Source organism: Emiliania huxleyi (genome assembly GCF_000372725.1).
Source record: "Emiliania huxleyi CCMP1516 unplaced genomic scaffold EMIHUscaffold_278, whole genome shotgun sequence".
Classification (NCBI taxonomy): domain Eukaryota; phylum Haptophyta; order Isochrysidales; family Noelaerhabdaceae; genus Emiliania; species Emiliania huxleyi.
This window is the reverse complement of record NW_005199944.1, coordinates 1-13,930: the sequence shown is the minus strand read 5'-3', so window position 1 is coordinate 13,930 and position 13,930 is coordinate 1. Positions and strand designations below refer to the sequence as shown.

At 65.1% G+C, this 13,930-nt stretch overlaps 5 protein-coding genes across 5 annotated transcripts in view; 2 read left to right on the top strand and 3 right to left on the bottom strand.

Annotated features, from left to right (window-relative positions):
• EMIHUDRAFT_457829 (hypothetical protein) overlaps nt 1-2,338 on the top strand; it is a gene marked incomplete at its 3' end in the record, with an annotated part of 4,184 nt that extends 1,846 nt beyond the window's left edge. Inside the window, exon 4 of the mRNA XM_005776529.1 lies at nt 2,009-2,338. Within this exon, the coding sequence (XP_005776586.1) occupies nt 2,009-2,336 (328 nt within the window). The remainder of the gene's footprint in view (nt 1-2,008) is intronic.
• Nucleotides 2,339-2,604: 266 nt separating this feature from the next.
• Nucleotides 2,605-5,735, top strand: EMIHUDRAFT_238878 (hypothetical protein; the record flags this gene model as incomplete). Its single annotated transcript, XM_005776528.1, has 8 exons — nt 2,605-2,655; nt 2,777-2,850; nt 2,931-2,985; nt 4,004-4,106; nt 4,176-4,663; nt 4,869-4,988; nt 5,121-5,466; nt 5,704-5,735. The coding sequence occupies 8 exons, from the start codon at nt 2,605-2,607 to the stop codon at nt 5,733-5,735; spliced, it is 1,269 nt and encodes a 422-aa protein (XP_005776585.1).
• A 773-nt stretch (nt 5,736-6,508) lies between these two features.
• Nucleotides 6,509-8,797, bottom strand: EMIHUDRAFT_238877 (hypothetical protein; the record flags this gene model as incomplete). Its single annotated transcript, XM_005776527.1, has 2 exons — nt 6,509-7,228; nt 7,319-8,797. The coding sequence occupies 2 exons, from the start codon at nt 8,795-8,797 to the stop codon at nt 6,509-6,511; spliced, it is 2,199 nt and encodes a 732-aa protein (XP_005776584.1).
• A 142-nt stretch (nt 8,798-8,939) lies between these two features.
• On the bottom strand, nt 8,940-9,401 carry EMIHUDRAFT_238876 (hypothetical protein; the record flags this gene model as incomplete). The annotated part of the gene is made up of 3 exons (XM_005776526.1): nt 8,940-9,154; nt 9,235-9,272; nt 9,358-9,401. The coding sequence occupies 3 exons, from the start codon at nt 9,399-9,401 to the stop codon at nt 8,940-8,942; spliced, it is 297 nt and encodes a 98-aa protein (XP_005776583.1).
• Nucleotides 9,402-9,496: 95 nt separating this feature from the next.
• Nucleotides 9,497-11,393, bottom strand: EMIHUDRAFT_238875 (hypothetical protein; the record flags this gene model as incomplete). The annotated part of the gene is made up of 5 exons (XM_005776525.1): nt 9,497-9,520; nt 9,701-9,988; nt 10,067-10,960; nt 11,052-11,151; nt 11,263-11,393. 5 exons carry the CDS (start codon nt 11,391-11,393, stop codon nt 9,497-9,499), a joined length of 1,437 nt encoding a protein of 478 aa, XP_005776582.1.
• Nucleotides 11,394-13,930: the final 2,537 nt, after the last annotated feature.

Below are 13,930 nucleotides of genomic sequence, written 5' to 3'. Positions count from 1 at the left end.
GTCTCTACTTGCCGGAGCCCATGGGCGTTCGACGCGGCACCCGCGCAGTGGAGCGTCGTCGACGTTGTCGCCACGCGAGCCGATGGCTCTCCAGAGGCGGCGGCGGCAGGCCGACACATTTCCGAGACACTTCTGAGACACTTCTGAGACACCTCCGACGCACCTCCGAGACCCGTTTGACTCACCGGAGCGGCGGCGGCAGGCGGCGCGGCGGCGGGCCCCCTCGGCGCCCTCCTCTCCGCTGCGCACGGGCTTCTTGACGGCGCGGCGCGGCAGCTCCGCAATTGATTAGTACTGATGAAGGGGATTGAGTAGCAGTGATATGAGTGAAGGAAGGGACTTAGCAGTAATGAGTGAGTGTAGGCGCGGCGCGGTCTCTCTCGCAGCTCGGCCAGGCGAGCCCGCTCGGCCGCCGAGGGCCTCGAGTCTGCGTCCGCTGCGCTGACGGCGGCGGAGGAGGCGGAGGCGGAGGCGGAGGCGGAGGAGGAGGAGGAGGAGGAGGAGGAGGAGGAGGAGGAGGAGGCGGAGGCGCCAACGTGCCGTTGGCCTTGCTGCTCCGGTCCTCGCCACATCAGCGCCCGAGCGACGCGCCGCCGCAATCGAGCAAGCCTCCCGCCCCTGCCTCCGCCCCTCCTCCCGCGCCTCCCCCCGCCCCTCCCTCCGCCCCTCCTCCCGCGCCTCGCCGCTCGCTCGAGCGGCCGGCACGCCCTGCCGACGGCAAGCCATGCCGCCCCCCCGACGCGCCGGCACCGCCCGACAACATTCCGCCCCGCCGCGCTCGCGCCTCCCTCGGCGGCCGGAGGGTGAGCGCCGCGACTCCTCGGCCCAACGAGTACTACTCACGGTGTTGAGTAGTCATTAATTGCTGACAGGTGAGCGCCACTCCTCGGCCCGCGCCCGTCTGCCAACTGATTAATCAACTGATTAATACTAGTCACTCTATTAGTGAATCATTGGTTAATGAAAGGTGAGCGCCATCCTCGGCCCGAATTGATGAATACTAGTCACTTTCCTAACGAATCGTTGATTAATGAAAGGTGAGCGCCATCCTCGGCCCGAATTGATGAATACTAGTCACTTTCCTAACGAATCGTTGATTAATGAAAGGTGAGCGCCATCCTCGGCCCGAATTGATGAATACTGGGGGGGGGGAGTCACTTTCCTAACGAATCGTTGATTAATGAAAGGTGAGCGCCATCCTCGGTCCGCCCGACGGGGCGCCGCCGGTGCCTGACCTTCCCTCCGCCGACGTCGCTGGCGGCGGCGAGGGCGGCGGCGCTGGCGGCGGCGAGGGTGGAGGCGAAGGCGGAGGCGGAGGCGGAGGCGGAGGCGGAGGCGAGGGCGGAGGCGGCGTCGGCGAGGGCGACGGCGGATGTGGCGTCGGCGCTGGCGACGTCAGCGCTGGCGGCGAGGGGGGCGGCGGAAGCTGCGGAGGCGGCTCATAGTCCTCTTCCGAGAAGCCGCTGCAGCAGCCGCCGCAGCCGCAGTCGCAGCTGCAATGGCAGCGGCGACCACAGCGGCTGCCGCCGCCGCCGCCGCCGCCGCCATTGAGACCGACGTCCTTGCCCACACAAGCCCCGCCGCGGCCTCCTCCTCCTCCGCCGCCGCTCCCTCTTGCCCCGCCGCAGCAGCCGCTCGGCGCGGCTGGCCCGCTCGGCGAGGACAGCCACGTAGTCATTAAACCACTACTGATGAAGGCGTCAATTGATGATTAGTCGCCCCGCTCGGCGAGCACAACACGTCCCTCAACGAGGCGATCCTGCCGCGCAAGGCGCGGCGAGACCGGCCGAAGATCCGCCGAGATCCGCCGGAGATCCGCCGAGACGACCGGCCAAAGATCCGCCGAGATCCGCCGGAGATCCGCCGAGATCCGCCGAGACGACCGGCCAAAGATCCGCCGAGATCCGCCGGAGATCCGCCGAGATCCGCCGAGACGACCGGCCCGCGACCAGCGCGGGGCGAGCTACTCGACCGCGGCTCGCCTCTCCACACCTCCGTCCGCCCACAGGCGCAGGGGCTCCGCCGCGGCGCCTGGCGCAAGTCGGCGGGAGGCACGCCCGAGAAGGCGCAGGGCGCGAGGCTCGGCGGCGGGGCGATGGGCGAGGCGATCGCTTCGGCGCTGCACCGGCGGCGGGCGGCCGTTGTGGAGGAGGGCGATGAGGGCGAGTGGAGCGAGTAGGGTCGAGCTGCTTGGCCGAGCGGCAGGCGAGGAGGAGAGGCGAGCCCCCCTCGCACCGAAAGTTGCCTCGCAACACCTTTCGTTCGATTTCGTGAAGACGTGCAGTGCACGCATCCGGCGACAAGTAAGATCTAGGACCGTAGCCAACTCGTCGAGTTCAGAGCACAAGAGACCCCACACGCGTGCGCGTAGCATGAGTGCATGACGCCCACATCCCCACCGCTAAAACGGATACGCTAAAACCAACGCGTGTACCTGGACGACGTGTACTGGGCTGGGTTTTTAGGCATTGTGGGGTTGGCACTCCCGTCGACCCTCATGACCTCCTGCGGTCTCTGAGATGGACACCAGTGGGTGTGGGGCCACAGCCAGGATACACTCGAAGGCTGGGTAAGCAGTAGAGGTCGATACTCGACGCGTCCCACATGGTCTGTGTCGCTGTCGGCACGCTGTCGACAGGACGTCGAGCGACACCGGTGGCAGTGCCACCCAGGAGTGGTCGGTCGTCTCCCGTCATGAGAGAGCCACCATGTGATCCGTATGATGGTTCCTGACAACCGCCTCAGTCAACTTTTGTCACAGTTCCCGCTCTGAGAGGAGCTGCGGGTCAGTTCGACAGCTGGAGCTGTGTCGCCGGCGTGCGGCGGCCTGCCTCCGGAGGTGCCTCTGAGGTGGACATTTTTTTGTCACCGTGAGAGAACGCGTTCGAATTTTTACTCCGGAACTTAAACTTCACACGCGCACCGGCCAGGGCTACAATAGTGCCAGTGAGGCGGAGGCGCGAGTCGGAAGGCCGCGACCGTCAAGTGTTCCCTTCGTTTTCCTACAACCGCTGTGAACCCAGCCACGTACGTGGGCGGCAACCCTCCGCGCCCGAAACGTGAAATGTCCCCCACAGCCCCCGCCCCCCTGCCCCCGCCCCCCCCGCCCCCCTGCACAGTGGCACTAACACGCAAAGAAGAAGGGCGCGAGTTTCTCAAGAACATGGGGAGCAGAGACAGAGCTATTTCACGATCAGCCACGAGAGCCGCTCAGACAGACAGGACTGGCAGCACGCGCTCTCTCTCTCTCTCTCTCCAGTTCATCTCCGGCCGGACCCCCAGCCAGGCAGGTTCATTCAGCGCTGAACCGCCAAAAGAGCTTCAGCAATTGGCGACCGTATTCGGAGTCCCGTCATCGTTGAAGCAGCGATTCCCTCCCATGTCAATCCAGCATGGATATACTTGACATCCTTCTGGGTGGTTGCAAGGTGGGTTACTGCAGAACCCCGTGGATTCTGGTTCGTCGTTGTCGCACCAAATGTACATGCATGAGGTGTACCCGTGCCATTGAGTCTCTTTTGAGCATTGAGACCCATAAGGAGCATTCGCTGGATTATCTTTGGCGCACAGCCCGGCGTCGGTCCTCCGACAGTGATTCGCGCATGACCCCATAGTGCCATCGTTGACACTGCCTCTCGCAAGAGATTTGCCATGTTGTACGCCCCAAGCGTCCCATTCCATGTGCTGCCAATCGCAGCACAAATTTTTTCTTGCATCGCAGCCGACGCACGTGGCACGAGAACGACTCACTCTCGGTACGTTTTTGCACGCATCCGAGCCTAAAGACCAATGATCGTCCTGTGCCCCCGAGTTCATTTTCGGGTTACACCAATCCTCGCTACCCAACGCGGCCAAAGGATATCCACCTCGAGAACCTCGAGAGTAGCGCCACATGAAGACTGGGGGGAATAAGGAAAGGAAATCTCCGGTAGTCCTGGGATGCGTCCAACCCCCCCCTCCGAGCACGCTGCCGAGCTAGAGCCGGAGACCGAGTTCGATGCAGGTCGACGTCCCCGGCGACGTGGCGGGAGAGCCGGCGGAGGAGGAGGAGTCGACGTCGGGCGCGTCGGGCGAGGCTGCCGGCCTCTCCACCTCGAGCCGCTACAGTGCGCCACCTCCCCCGCCGCCGCCACTCGCCGATTCGCTCTCTCCGACCCTGCGCCCCGATCTGGCAGGCGTCTCCTCGCTGTGGGACTGGGCGACGACGCGGAACGACGGCTCCGACTCCGAGCAGTCGACCGGCTCCCGCTCCTCGAGCCGCGCCGCGGCCCTCTGGAACTGGCGGAACGGCGCCGCGTCGCCGCCTCCGTCGGAGCCCGGCAGCCGGCAGAGCAGTGTCCACGGCGGGAGCCAGTTTGAGGGGTCGCAGAAGGGCGGCGCGGGCCTGTGGTTCTGGCGGAACGGCCACTCCCGCGAGGCCTCGGCCCACGGCGCCAACGCGTACCACGCCGCCATCGCCGCGGCTCGCGGCGGCGCTCTGCCGCCAGGTGGGCCTCTCCACAGCCCGGAAGAAGGGTCCCAGAGCCCGCGCAAGGACGGGTCGCTGGCGTCGGTCGGCTCGTCGACCTCCCTCTGGTCCTGGGCCAACGGAGGCTCCACGCCCGACTCGGACGCGGAGCACAGCGTCAGCGGCGGCGGCGGCTGGAACTGGGCCAACGGCCGCGTCGGCCCGCCGCCCGACTCGAACGACTCGAGCAGCCCACGGCCAGATGCCACACCCTCTATCCACCCTAACACCCCTGCTGCTGCTGCTGCTACTGCTGCTATTGCCACTGTTGCCACTACTACCTCTAGTCTTGCTATCTACTGCGTTCGCGGCTCGAGCGTTGCGGCTGCTACTGAAAGGCGCCCTTGATGGATTCAGACAGTCCTTTCATTCCACAGGCATGCACGGATCCGTCTCCCTCTCGCGCGACTCGTCCATCAGCGGCGGGATCTGGTCGTGGGCCAAGGGGCGGCAGTCGCCGGCGCAGTCTCGCGACCCGTCGGTCGACGGCGGCAGCCACTTCTCCTCGGGCGAGATTACCCGAGATTACCCGAGATGGCCCGAGATTACCCGAGATGGCCCGAGGAGAAGTGGCTGCTGCCGTCCTCGCCCTGGCGCGCTGGTCCACACTGAGGCGTCCTGCCACTCCGTCTCAGGCCCTAAGTCGCCCGGCGCCGTGCCGCCGTCGCCGGGAGCGGTCATGCCGCCGTCGCCGGGAGCGGTCATGCCGCCGTCGCCGGGAGCGGTCAACTACTCTTCTTCGCACGGCGGGATGCCCAAGTCGACGTCGAACACAAAGCTGTGGTCGTGGGGGCAGGGCCGCCCCACGCCGCCCGCCTCCCGCGACAGCTCGGTCAAGGGCGGGAGCCACTTTGGCAAGCTCTCGATGGACGGCAGCAGCCACGGAAGCGGCGACATCGTCCACGCGGGCAGGCTCTCGATGGACGGGAGCAATCTCGGGGAATCTCGGGCCATCTCGGGTCATCTCGGGCCATCTCGGGTCATCTCGGGTCATCTCGGGTAGGCTCTCCATCCTAGAAGCGGAATACGTGTTAGTGTACATCCCAACCAGCGCCCGAGAGGGCCACGTACTCCGCTGTACTCACCCGCGTTCCGCTGTACTCACTGTACTCCTCTCCGTTGTACTCGCGCGGTGCTCTGAACACGCTGCTCACTACCGCCTTCCCCGCCCTCACGCCGGCGTATTCAGCACGTAGGCTCACCATGGACGGAAGCAGCCACGGGCTGAGCCGGCTGTCTATGGACGGCAGCAGCCACGGCCGCGGCGCCAAAGAGCCTCTCGCCCCCCGTAAAGCTGTGGCTGTGGACGGCGTCTGTTCACACCTCCGGCCTTGAGTCAGGCGCAAAGAGCCTCTCGCCCACCGCCGCCGCGCCGGCCGCCGTCAAGGACGTGTCCAAGCGCTGAAGCGCGCCCCTGGTTTGGGGGGGAGGGGGGGAGGGGGGGTCGAGCCTTGCCGAGATTGTGCGAGATTCTCCGAGATTACCGAGGTTCGCCGGCGGAGCGGAGGAGTCGACAGCGAGGCGGCGACCCCCCTGCTCAAGCCGGCTGTAGACAATGCGGGAGCGCCCGAGCCGCGAGGGATAGGAGAGCGCTCTTCCCTCGCCGCGCGCGCGTACTTGACGCCGTTCTGTCTGATATGCCCCCTGCTTCCTGTCTGTCTGATATCGTGTCGCCCCCTTTCGTCTGTGGCACCGCGCACTCGCGAACGCTAAGATCCGATCTGTGGTTCAGTGAGTAGTTGCCGGCGCTCCGACGGGGCACGGTGTGGGGAGAGGGTGTGTGTATAAACACAGAGGCTCTATATAGGGGGAGGTGCAAGTTACGATCGAGTACTATCGCGATAAGACTCGGTCCCGGCCCCCGCCGGGGGACGCGTGTAAGGTTTTCGTCGGGCTTTTTGCGTGGAGGGCGTGGCGCGCGTCCCACTCTCAGACACTCCAGGTCGCGACGAACGAGGACGGTGATTAATGAATGCCGGGTGTGGCCTGTGCGGGCCCATCTCAGCACCAACCGGTCGACCTCTCCCCTCTGAGCGACCCGCTCCGGTTCGCAGCCGCCAATACGGTCTCGACGCGCTCTCCACTCCGCCGGTGGACAAAAGAGCAATCCCAAGCCCCGGCCGGCCCACCGCACTCGAACCCGACAACCTCGCTCTCGGGTAATCTCGCCAGCAGCGCGGGGACCGCCGCGGCGTCGCGATAGAGCCGTGCATACCCGCTCACGAGCGCCTCCATGTAGGCCGCCATCGCAGCGGTGGAGAGGAAGCGCCCTGCCGCCTCTGATGCTGCGCGTGCCATCCGCCTCGCCTCGGCGTCGTGGCTCCGCAGCCAGAGCACGCCGGCGCTGATGTTGCCCAGGTCCGAGGCGACAGGCAAATAGTGCTCCCATGGCCGGAGCAGCGGCTCGAACCACTCGGTCACCCCGCTGTCCTGCTTGATGAGCGCCGCACGCGACAGCAGGAGGCGCTTGAGCTGATCCGACCAGCCGCCGACCCCCTCGACGTTGACCACGTAGCGGAAGCGGCGGGCCTGCTCGGCCACCGAGAGCGCCTTGTCGGCCGCGCTCTTGCCCACACCAAGCCTGGCCAAGCAGCTATTGTACTCTGCGCTCTCGCGTCGGAGTAGCTTGCCGACGGCGGGCCTCGCCCCTTGCAATCCGGATACAAAGACGTCGAGCTGAGCCGGCCGCTCGCAATGCTGCCAGACCAGCGCAAGGCGGCCCTGCGGACGAGGAGGGACGTGTGTTGACGGACGTGCTACCCCGGTTTGCGGTGCGGCGTGGCGGAATCGAACAACGAGGCGCGATGCAACCTGCTCGCGCCACTTGCGCCGGAAGATCTGGAGGCGCGTGAGGGTGTGGTTGGAGGTCCAGCGGTGGTTGGTCGAGTACGGCTCGGCAGCCTCGCCCCGGAAGACCGCCTTTGCGGCGCGGCAAGGCCAAGCGGCATCCGCCTCGGGCCCTCGCGCCGCCAGCGCCGCCAGCGTCGCGTCCCATGCCGAGAGAGGCGGGTCCCTCACATTCCACTGGACGGCTGGCAGCGAGGGAAAGCTCGCGCACGACACCATCGTCAGCCACGGCAGAGGCCGCCGTTCAAACATGCCATGGCAGAGCTCGTCTACACAGAGCCGCACCGCGAAATCCGGCAGCGGCGAGCGCTGCCTCGCTAGCGCCCCGCGGATGAGACGCAACACCACCTCGAGCCGGCGCATTGCGGCGCCGGCGGGCGAGTCTGAGCCGGTTCGTCGGCACGAGGGGAGAGGCTCGAGAAAGAGGCGCGACTTGAAGGGGACGTGCACAAAGAGGGCGCCGCCGCGCACGACCAGCAGCGGGCACGTGCGCGACGGCGACTTGAGGTGGCAATGCGAGCGGTTTGGCCCGAGGACGGGCTCAAGGTCGGCCTCGCGCACCCCGGCGGCGAAGGGCGAGAGCCAATGCGCCGCAAGCTGGCTCAACTTCTCGCGCTCCTGCCCCCACCCGGCGCGTTCGCTGGCGCCGGGCCGCGCCTCACACTCGCGTGCCTCGACGGTGATCGCGTCAGTCGGCGGCCTCGCGAGCTGGCAAGAGTCGACTCGCGCTCGAATCGTCTGGCTGCGGTGAACGCGTGCCGCGGCATGCTGGGCCCTATGCCTCGACCGGTTGGTCGACGACCGGTGCCTGGACCGGTTTGGCGCGAGCCGCACGGGGCGCAAGCGGTTCGTCTGACCGGTCCTGTTGTCCGGCTTGACCCTGTGGAGCAGCTGGCACGGCGGCCGGCTGGCCTTGGGCGTCGCGCCCCAGAAGAGGGCGCGCTCGCGCGCATAGCGCTCCGAGTGGCTCCTGCAGCAGCTGAAGTTTGAATTGAACAGGTCCGGACGGAGCGAGAGCATGTCACTCATGGAGCACCAAGAGGGATGCTGCCGGCACAGCGACGGGCCACGTGTCTCGCAAAACGCGAGGTTGCCTGCAGAGAGCAGCTGCCTCGTGGCACTGAGCATCCGCCGCGAGTAGCGCACCGGCGCGAGCAGCGCCGAGTGGACGTCGCCATCTCGCAAGTAGTTGCGAACCGGCAGCTGTGAGTAGAGGCTCTTGCCGCGGCCGTCTGTCCGGTCGAGCGCGCGCCCGTCGTCCTTTGCGACGAGGAGGTCGGACGGAATGGCGTCGAACGCCTGGATGAAGGACGCAATATCGCCCACCCACCCGATGTCGTAGTCAAACACCCAGACGTAATCCGGAGGAAGGACTGACGAGGCGCCACCGAAGCCGCCACCACCGCCTCCAGTCAGCCGCGACCACCACCGCCAAAGGGGCATAGGAGAGCGCCGAGGCGGCTCAAAGAGCCGAGACCGAATTGCGCCGGCGAGGGCGTGCGCGTCGCACATCAGCCAAGACCAGTGCAGCCCGGCGATCGCGGACGGCTTGGGGTAGGTGCCTACGGGCGTGAGCAGCTCCTCCTCAGCGCCTGGCTGCGAGTTGTGGCGGGTGTCTGGGTCGTTGGGTGCCCCGGTGGCCGTCCGCCAGCGCGGAGATGCCGCCGAAGAACTTCGGCCCCCAGGCCGCCGCGTGGTCGCGCCAGTCGACGCACCACACGGTCGCATCCCCGAGGCTGGCTCGCAGCGCGTCCAGCGCAGGGTGCGGTGTGCCGGGCGGAGGGCACAGGTCGCCCTCGCCTGCGTGTAGGCGATGAATGGCAGCTCAGTCCGATGAGAAGGAAAGAGTGTAGTCAAACAGCAGGGCATGGTGCGCGCACCGTCGCCGACCAGGAAGCTGACGTAGAACGGGATGCCCCTAGCAGCACGGGCGCCGCGCTGGTTAGGGTTAGGGTTAGGGTTAGGGTTAGGGTTAGGGTTAGGGTTAGGGACGCCAACCGAACTCAGTGAGCGCCTTGAGCGCGCCGCACTCCATGCACAGCTTCATACCTGCGGGCGTCACGTCCCGTGTCGGGCTCAACACGACAGCCCACAACGCCGCGTCGAGATTGCGGACGTCGGATGCCTGCATTTCTTTTACTTTTAGAACTTTTCCAAAAGCCCCACCTTGTGCAGCGATGAGGAACCGCAGGTATTCCCGGATGTTCCAACCTATCTTCGCGAACTCGAGACTCGAGTGACGAGTCACCTGGAGTGCCGTCATAGAGATAGACTGGAGGCTTTAGAAATAAAACCTTGAAACATCTAGAGAGGAGACTTTTAGAAACATCACAAGTCTGAGCTCACTGGAACGGCTTTTGCCAGGGAGTCCCACAACTCCTCATCCTTCAACAAGTGGGCAGCTAGTTCATCCCTTAGGCCCGGTGGCCACCGATCCATCTTGCTGTTGAGCAGGCAGGACCGCAACATTGCTTGATCGGAGCCCAATCTCGGGTCGGAAGGATATTGCCCAGACAGCCTCAAGTAGTTTGTCCACACCAGGAGCAGGTAAAAGGCGAGTGCTCCCCCGTCTGCTGAGAGGCTTTGGTCAAGGAGTTCTTTGTACGCTTTGAACCGTCTCCTTTGGCCGCGCTCCTGCGCTGGGGTTAGGGTCATGTTTCCGGTGGTCTCCTTGGCTTCTTGTTCACATGGATCCTTGTATTCTGAGTAGACCCCCGGAGAGTAGGCCTTGTATTTGCATAGGCAATACCACCCATAAACCCCCCTTGGCTTCGGGCCATGGAAATGGGCGATGCGTATGTTTGTCTTCTTCTTCTTTTGCCAGCCCCAGTACGCCTTCCAGTTCCACTCATCGGGTAGCTTGTCGATTGATCCCTCGAAAAACTTCAGGAGGAGACCCTGGTCTAAGGCCGGAAAGTGAAACTTGTGCTCCACCCCAAAGCGCAAAAGTGCGTCGCGCTTTTGCGAGAACCGCTCCACGTCCATCACCATCACCCCGGAGTTGCTGGGAGCGGAGCCTCTCACGGCTTCAGAACCCATGGCAAACAGCCCCCCCTTCCGAGGCCGAATGAGATTCTGCTGGCCAATGTCCCCCAAGAACAAGACATCCGTGTCTGTGTACAGTACCTGCTTGTAGGACACTGTAGATTGGCATCTGCTCTTCTCGCCACGTAGATGCGCGCCAAGCGGTCCGGTGTCGTTGACTGTGAGATCGAGCCGCAGGTAGGCGCCAACGCTGGGGCTGTGCTGCGACGCTGGCGACAACTTGTCCAGGAAGCTCAGCTCATGATATATGACCTCCACCCCTTGCCCTTGCAACCAGGCCGTGACGTTTGTTGGCTCGCCATCGTAGATGAGATGAGGCAGGAGTGAAGGCGCTGCCTTGCGTTGCGAGCCCACTGCTGCTATGACGTAAGCCATACTGGCTTTGATGGCATCTCGATACATGTATCTCGCACCAATGGCCATGAACCACGGCACGCAGCCTTTGGGGCAGTGGCATGGAGATGTGCTTGGCGATATTCGTAGCTTGCGCGATTTCGTGTGGATCTCATTGAGGACCTCCTCGTGGTCCAGGGGGTCGTAGGCCATTAATGCGCCCATGGCCTAAGTAGGTGCCGGCGGCAAGGGGTTGAGGATGCGGGCATCCGGGGTGCGGAGGTGTGGTGGTAGCGGGACTCGCCGGAAGCGCAGTGACGTATGGCAGCGCAGTTGAGGATGCAGCAAGCGCGGCGCCGCCAGCGGCGGTGACCAAGCCGCCAGAGACGGTGGCCAAGCAGAGAAGAATGCCGAGCAGGCTGGACCAGCCGAGGCGGCGGGCCTTTGAGTTGCGGCGCCACATTACCGTGCCGATGACGGCCAGGGCGGCGGCCGCGGCGGCGACCTGCGGCGGGCCCGCCGCGAGCCACGAGAAAGCGCTCGCGAAGAAGCCGGCAGGCGCCGCCGCCGTGCCGGTGAGGCGCGCCGTGGCGGCGGCGAGGCAGGTGGCCCACGCCGCGCCGCAGGCGATGGCGAGGAGGATGAGCACGAGGGCGGGCATGAGAAGCGGCGAGCAGCTCACGAGACGCCGCCGAGGCGACGCCGGATGAGAAGGTAGGGGACCCCTTGCCCCAACAACCTCTCGAGGTTCTCGAGGTGGATATCCTTTGGCCGCGTTGGGTAGCGAGGATTGGTGTAACCCGAGCCACGGAGGCGTGTTTTCTGGCGGCCGACCGTCAGTGCACGGAGTTGCCACTTCTCCGACTGCCCCGGCTAGTTCCCGAGGTCGTCGGGTGTGACCCCTTCGTCCCCCGAGACCTAGCGCGGGTGGGTTGGAGGGGGCTCGCCCCGTTCCTCCCCATCGGGCCGCGTGAGCGGCCTCGCCTCGCAGATTCGTTTTCGCGCCTGGGTCAGGCGCGCGGGGCATCCCCCGGGTCGCTCGACCAGCGATCCGAAGAGTGGCCGCTATGCGAGGGAAAGAGCGGGGCCCACGGAGGCACCTCTCCACGTCCGCAGCCGGCTCCGCTGCTCTGCAGGCTCCGGATAAGCCCTGCCCACGGCTCAGTCACCCTTACCTCACTCGGGATGCCAACACTAACTCAACCGCCGAGATCGACCCTATGCAGGCGACCAGGCGCAAACAGACCTCGGTCTGAGGCGCGCTACACCGCCTTCGGCACTCGCCCTCGCCCGCGAGCCCTCGGACGCGCCCCACCCGCACCCTCACCAACCAAACCCCTCGCCTGAATTTGAAACCGCCAACACGGCGGATATCACGCGAGATCTAGTCAGAGCTGACACACAGCTCCATTCACACCTCGCGACCAGAGGCGACTACCACCCTCGACAAATCCCCGGAACCCCACCACCGCTCGCCTACCTTCCGCGTACGGCGACACCCCGAGACGCCACCTCGGCAACACCCCAACATCGGCAGGAAAGATTCACACCTCGACGGCGCTATAATGCGCCCCACCCACACAGACTGGACAGGCCTGCTCTCGGAGAGGGGGGCTAGGGGGCCAAATCCACGGCCACAACCCCCTAGAGGCAATGGAGCTGAGAGAAGGCGCTCGACTGCAAGGGTAGCAGAGCGCCACTCCTACGCCCACGCCCCCTCAAAGACGGCAGAAACAGTCACACGCAATTAGTACAAATGAGAAGGTGAAAAGATCTTATCAGCCAGGCGGGCAGGGCAGGCGGGCAGGCGGGCGGGGTCAGGGAAGACTATTCCTAGCGGGCGAGGGCCCTCGGGTTACGTACGCCTCGTCCGGCCCCCTCCGATGGGGGAAGGGGAAAGAGCGGGTCCTCGGGGTACGCCTCCTCCGGCCCCCTCCGAGGAGGGAAGGGAAGGGCAGAAATCTTTTCACGGCGTTCAGCATCGTCAAGCACCTCTCTGCTCATGTCCTCGGCATTAGTGGCCCTCGTGATCGGCTGGTCGCCGACGCGTTCCTACGCTCCAGCCGTGGCGCCGCGGGCTGTGGTGCGCGCTCAGCCGATCCAGCTGATGCTGCAGCCACCAAAAATGCCGTGGGAGGCGCGTCCCGCTGCCGTCCGTTTCCGCTGATACGTGTATATGACCCCCGTGCCACCAACGCCCGCCCGCGCCACCCTCAGGACTTTGAGATGCCCGAGCTGCCAAGGATGCCTTGGGATTCTGGCGGCGAAGACGCCGGCGAGGTGGGTCGATCATATCATTATCAATAATTAAGCGAGCCGCCTGCCCCGCCCTTGCAGCCGCCCCCTCTGCGTGACTAGGCGGTCGCCAGGTTCGGCTGGCTCAATCTGGACCCGCATCTGCCGCTGCCCGACCTCGAGGGGCTGAAAGGCGGGCGATGCCCTTTTCCTGACACGTCCTGAGACACTTCCGAGACACTTCGCTTCCTGAGAGACCGCCCCCGTCCGTCGCCTCCGTCCGACTCGCCCTTGCGTCCCCGCCGCCGCACGCTCGCCCCCCCGGACATGGTCTCCTCACGGGACACTCATCGAGGGCTCACTGACCCAGCTCACACGACTGCGACGCTCCCTCTCCACAGAGCACCGGGAAGAGTGTTACCTAACCCTAACCCTGACCCTAACCCTAACCCTAACCCTAACCCTAACCACCAGCCCGACGCTCACTACAGTTAACCCAGTAGCTCAGTGCCCACGTCCTCGTTCTGCCGCCACACACGCGCGGGCTTCGCTGACCGCGCTGTTGGGCGACCTAAAGCCCCACCGGCGGCGAGCCGCGCTAGCCTGTACACTGCAGGGGGGCTCCCGAGCCACGATGTGTGTGTGTGTGTGTGTGTGCGTGCGTGTGTGCGCGCGTCTCTCTCTCTCTCTCTCTCTCTCTCTCTCTCTCTCTCTCTCTCTCTCTCTCTCTCTCTCTCTCTCTCTCTCTCTCTCTCTCTCTCTCTCTGTGTGTGTGTGTGTGTGTGTGTGTGTGTGTGTGTGTGTGTGTGTGTGTGTGTGTGTGTGTGTGTGTGTGTGTGTGTGTGTGTGTGTGTGTGTGTGTGTGTGTGTGTGTGTGTGTGTGTGTGTGTGTGTGTGTGTGTGCGTGCGTGTGCGTGTGTGGGAGAGACGATGTTGTCCGAAGACGTGCCGCCGCCCACTGAC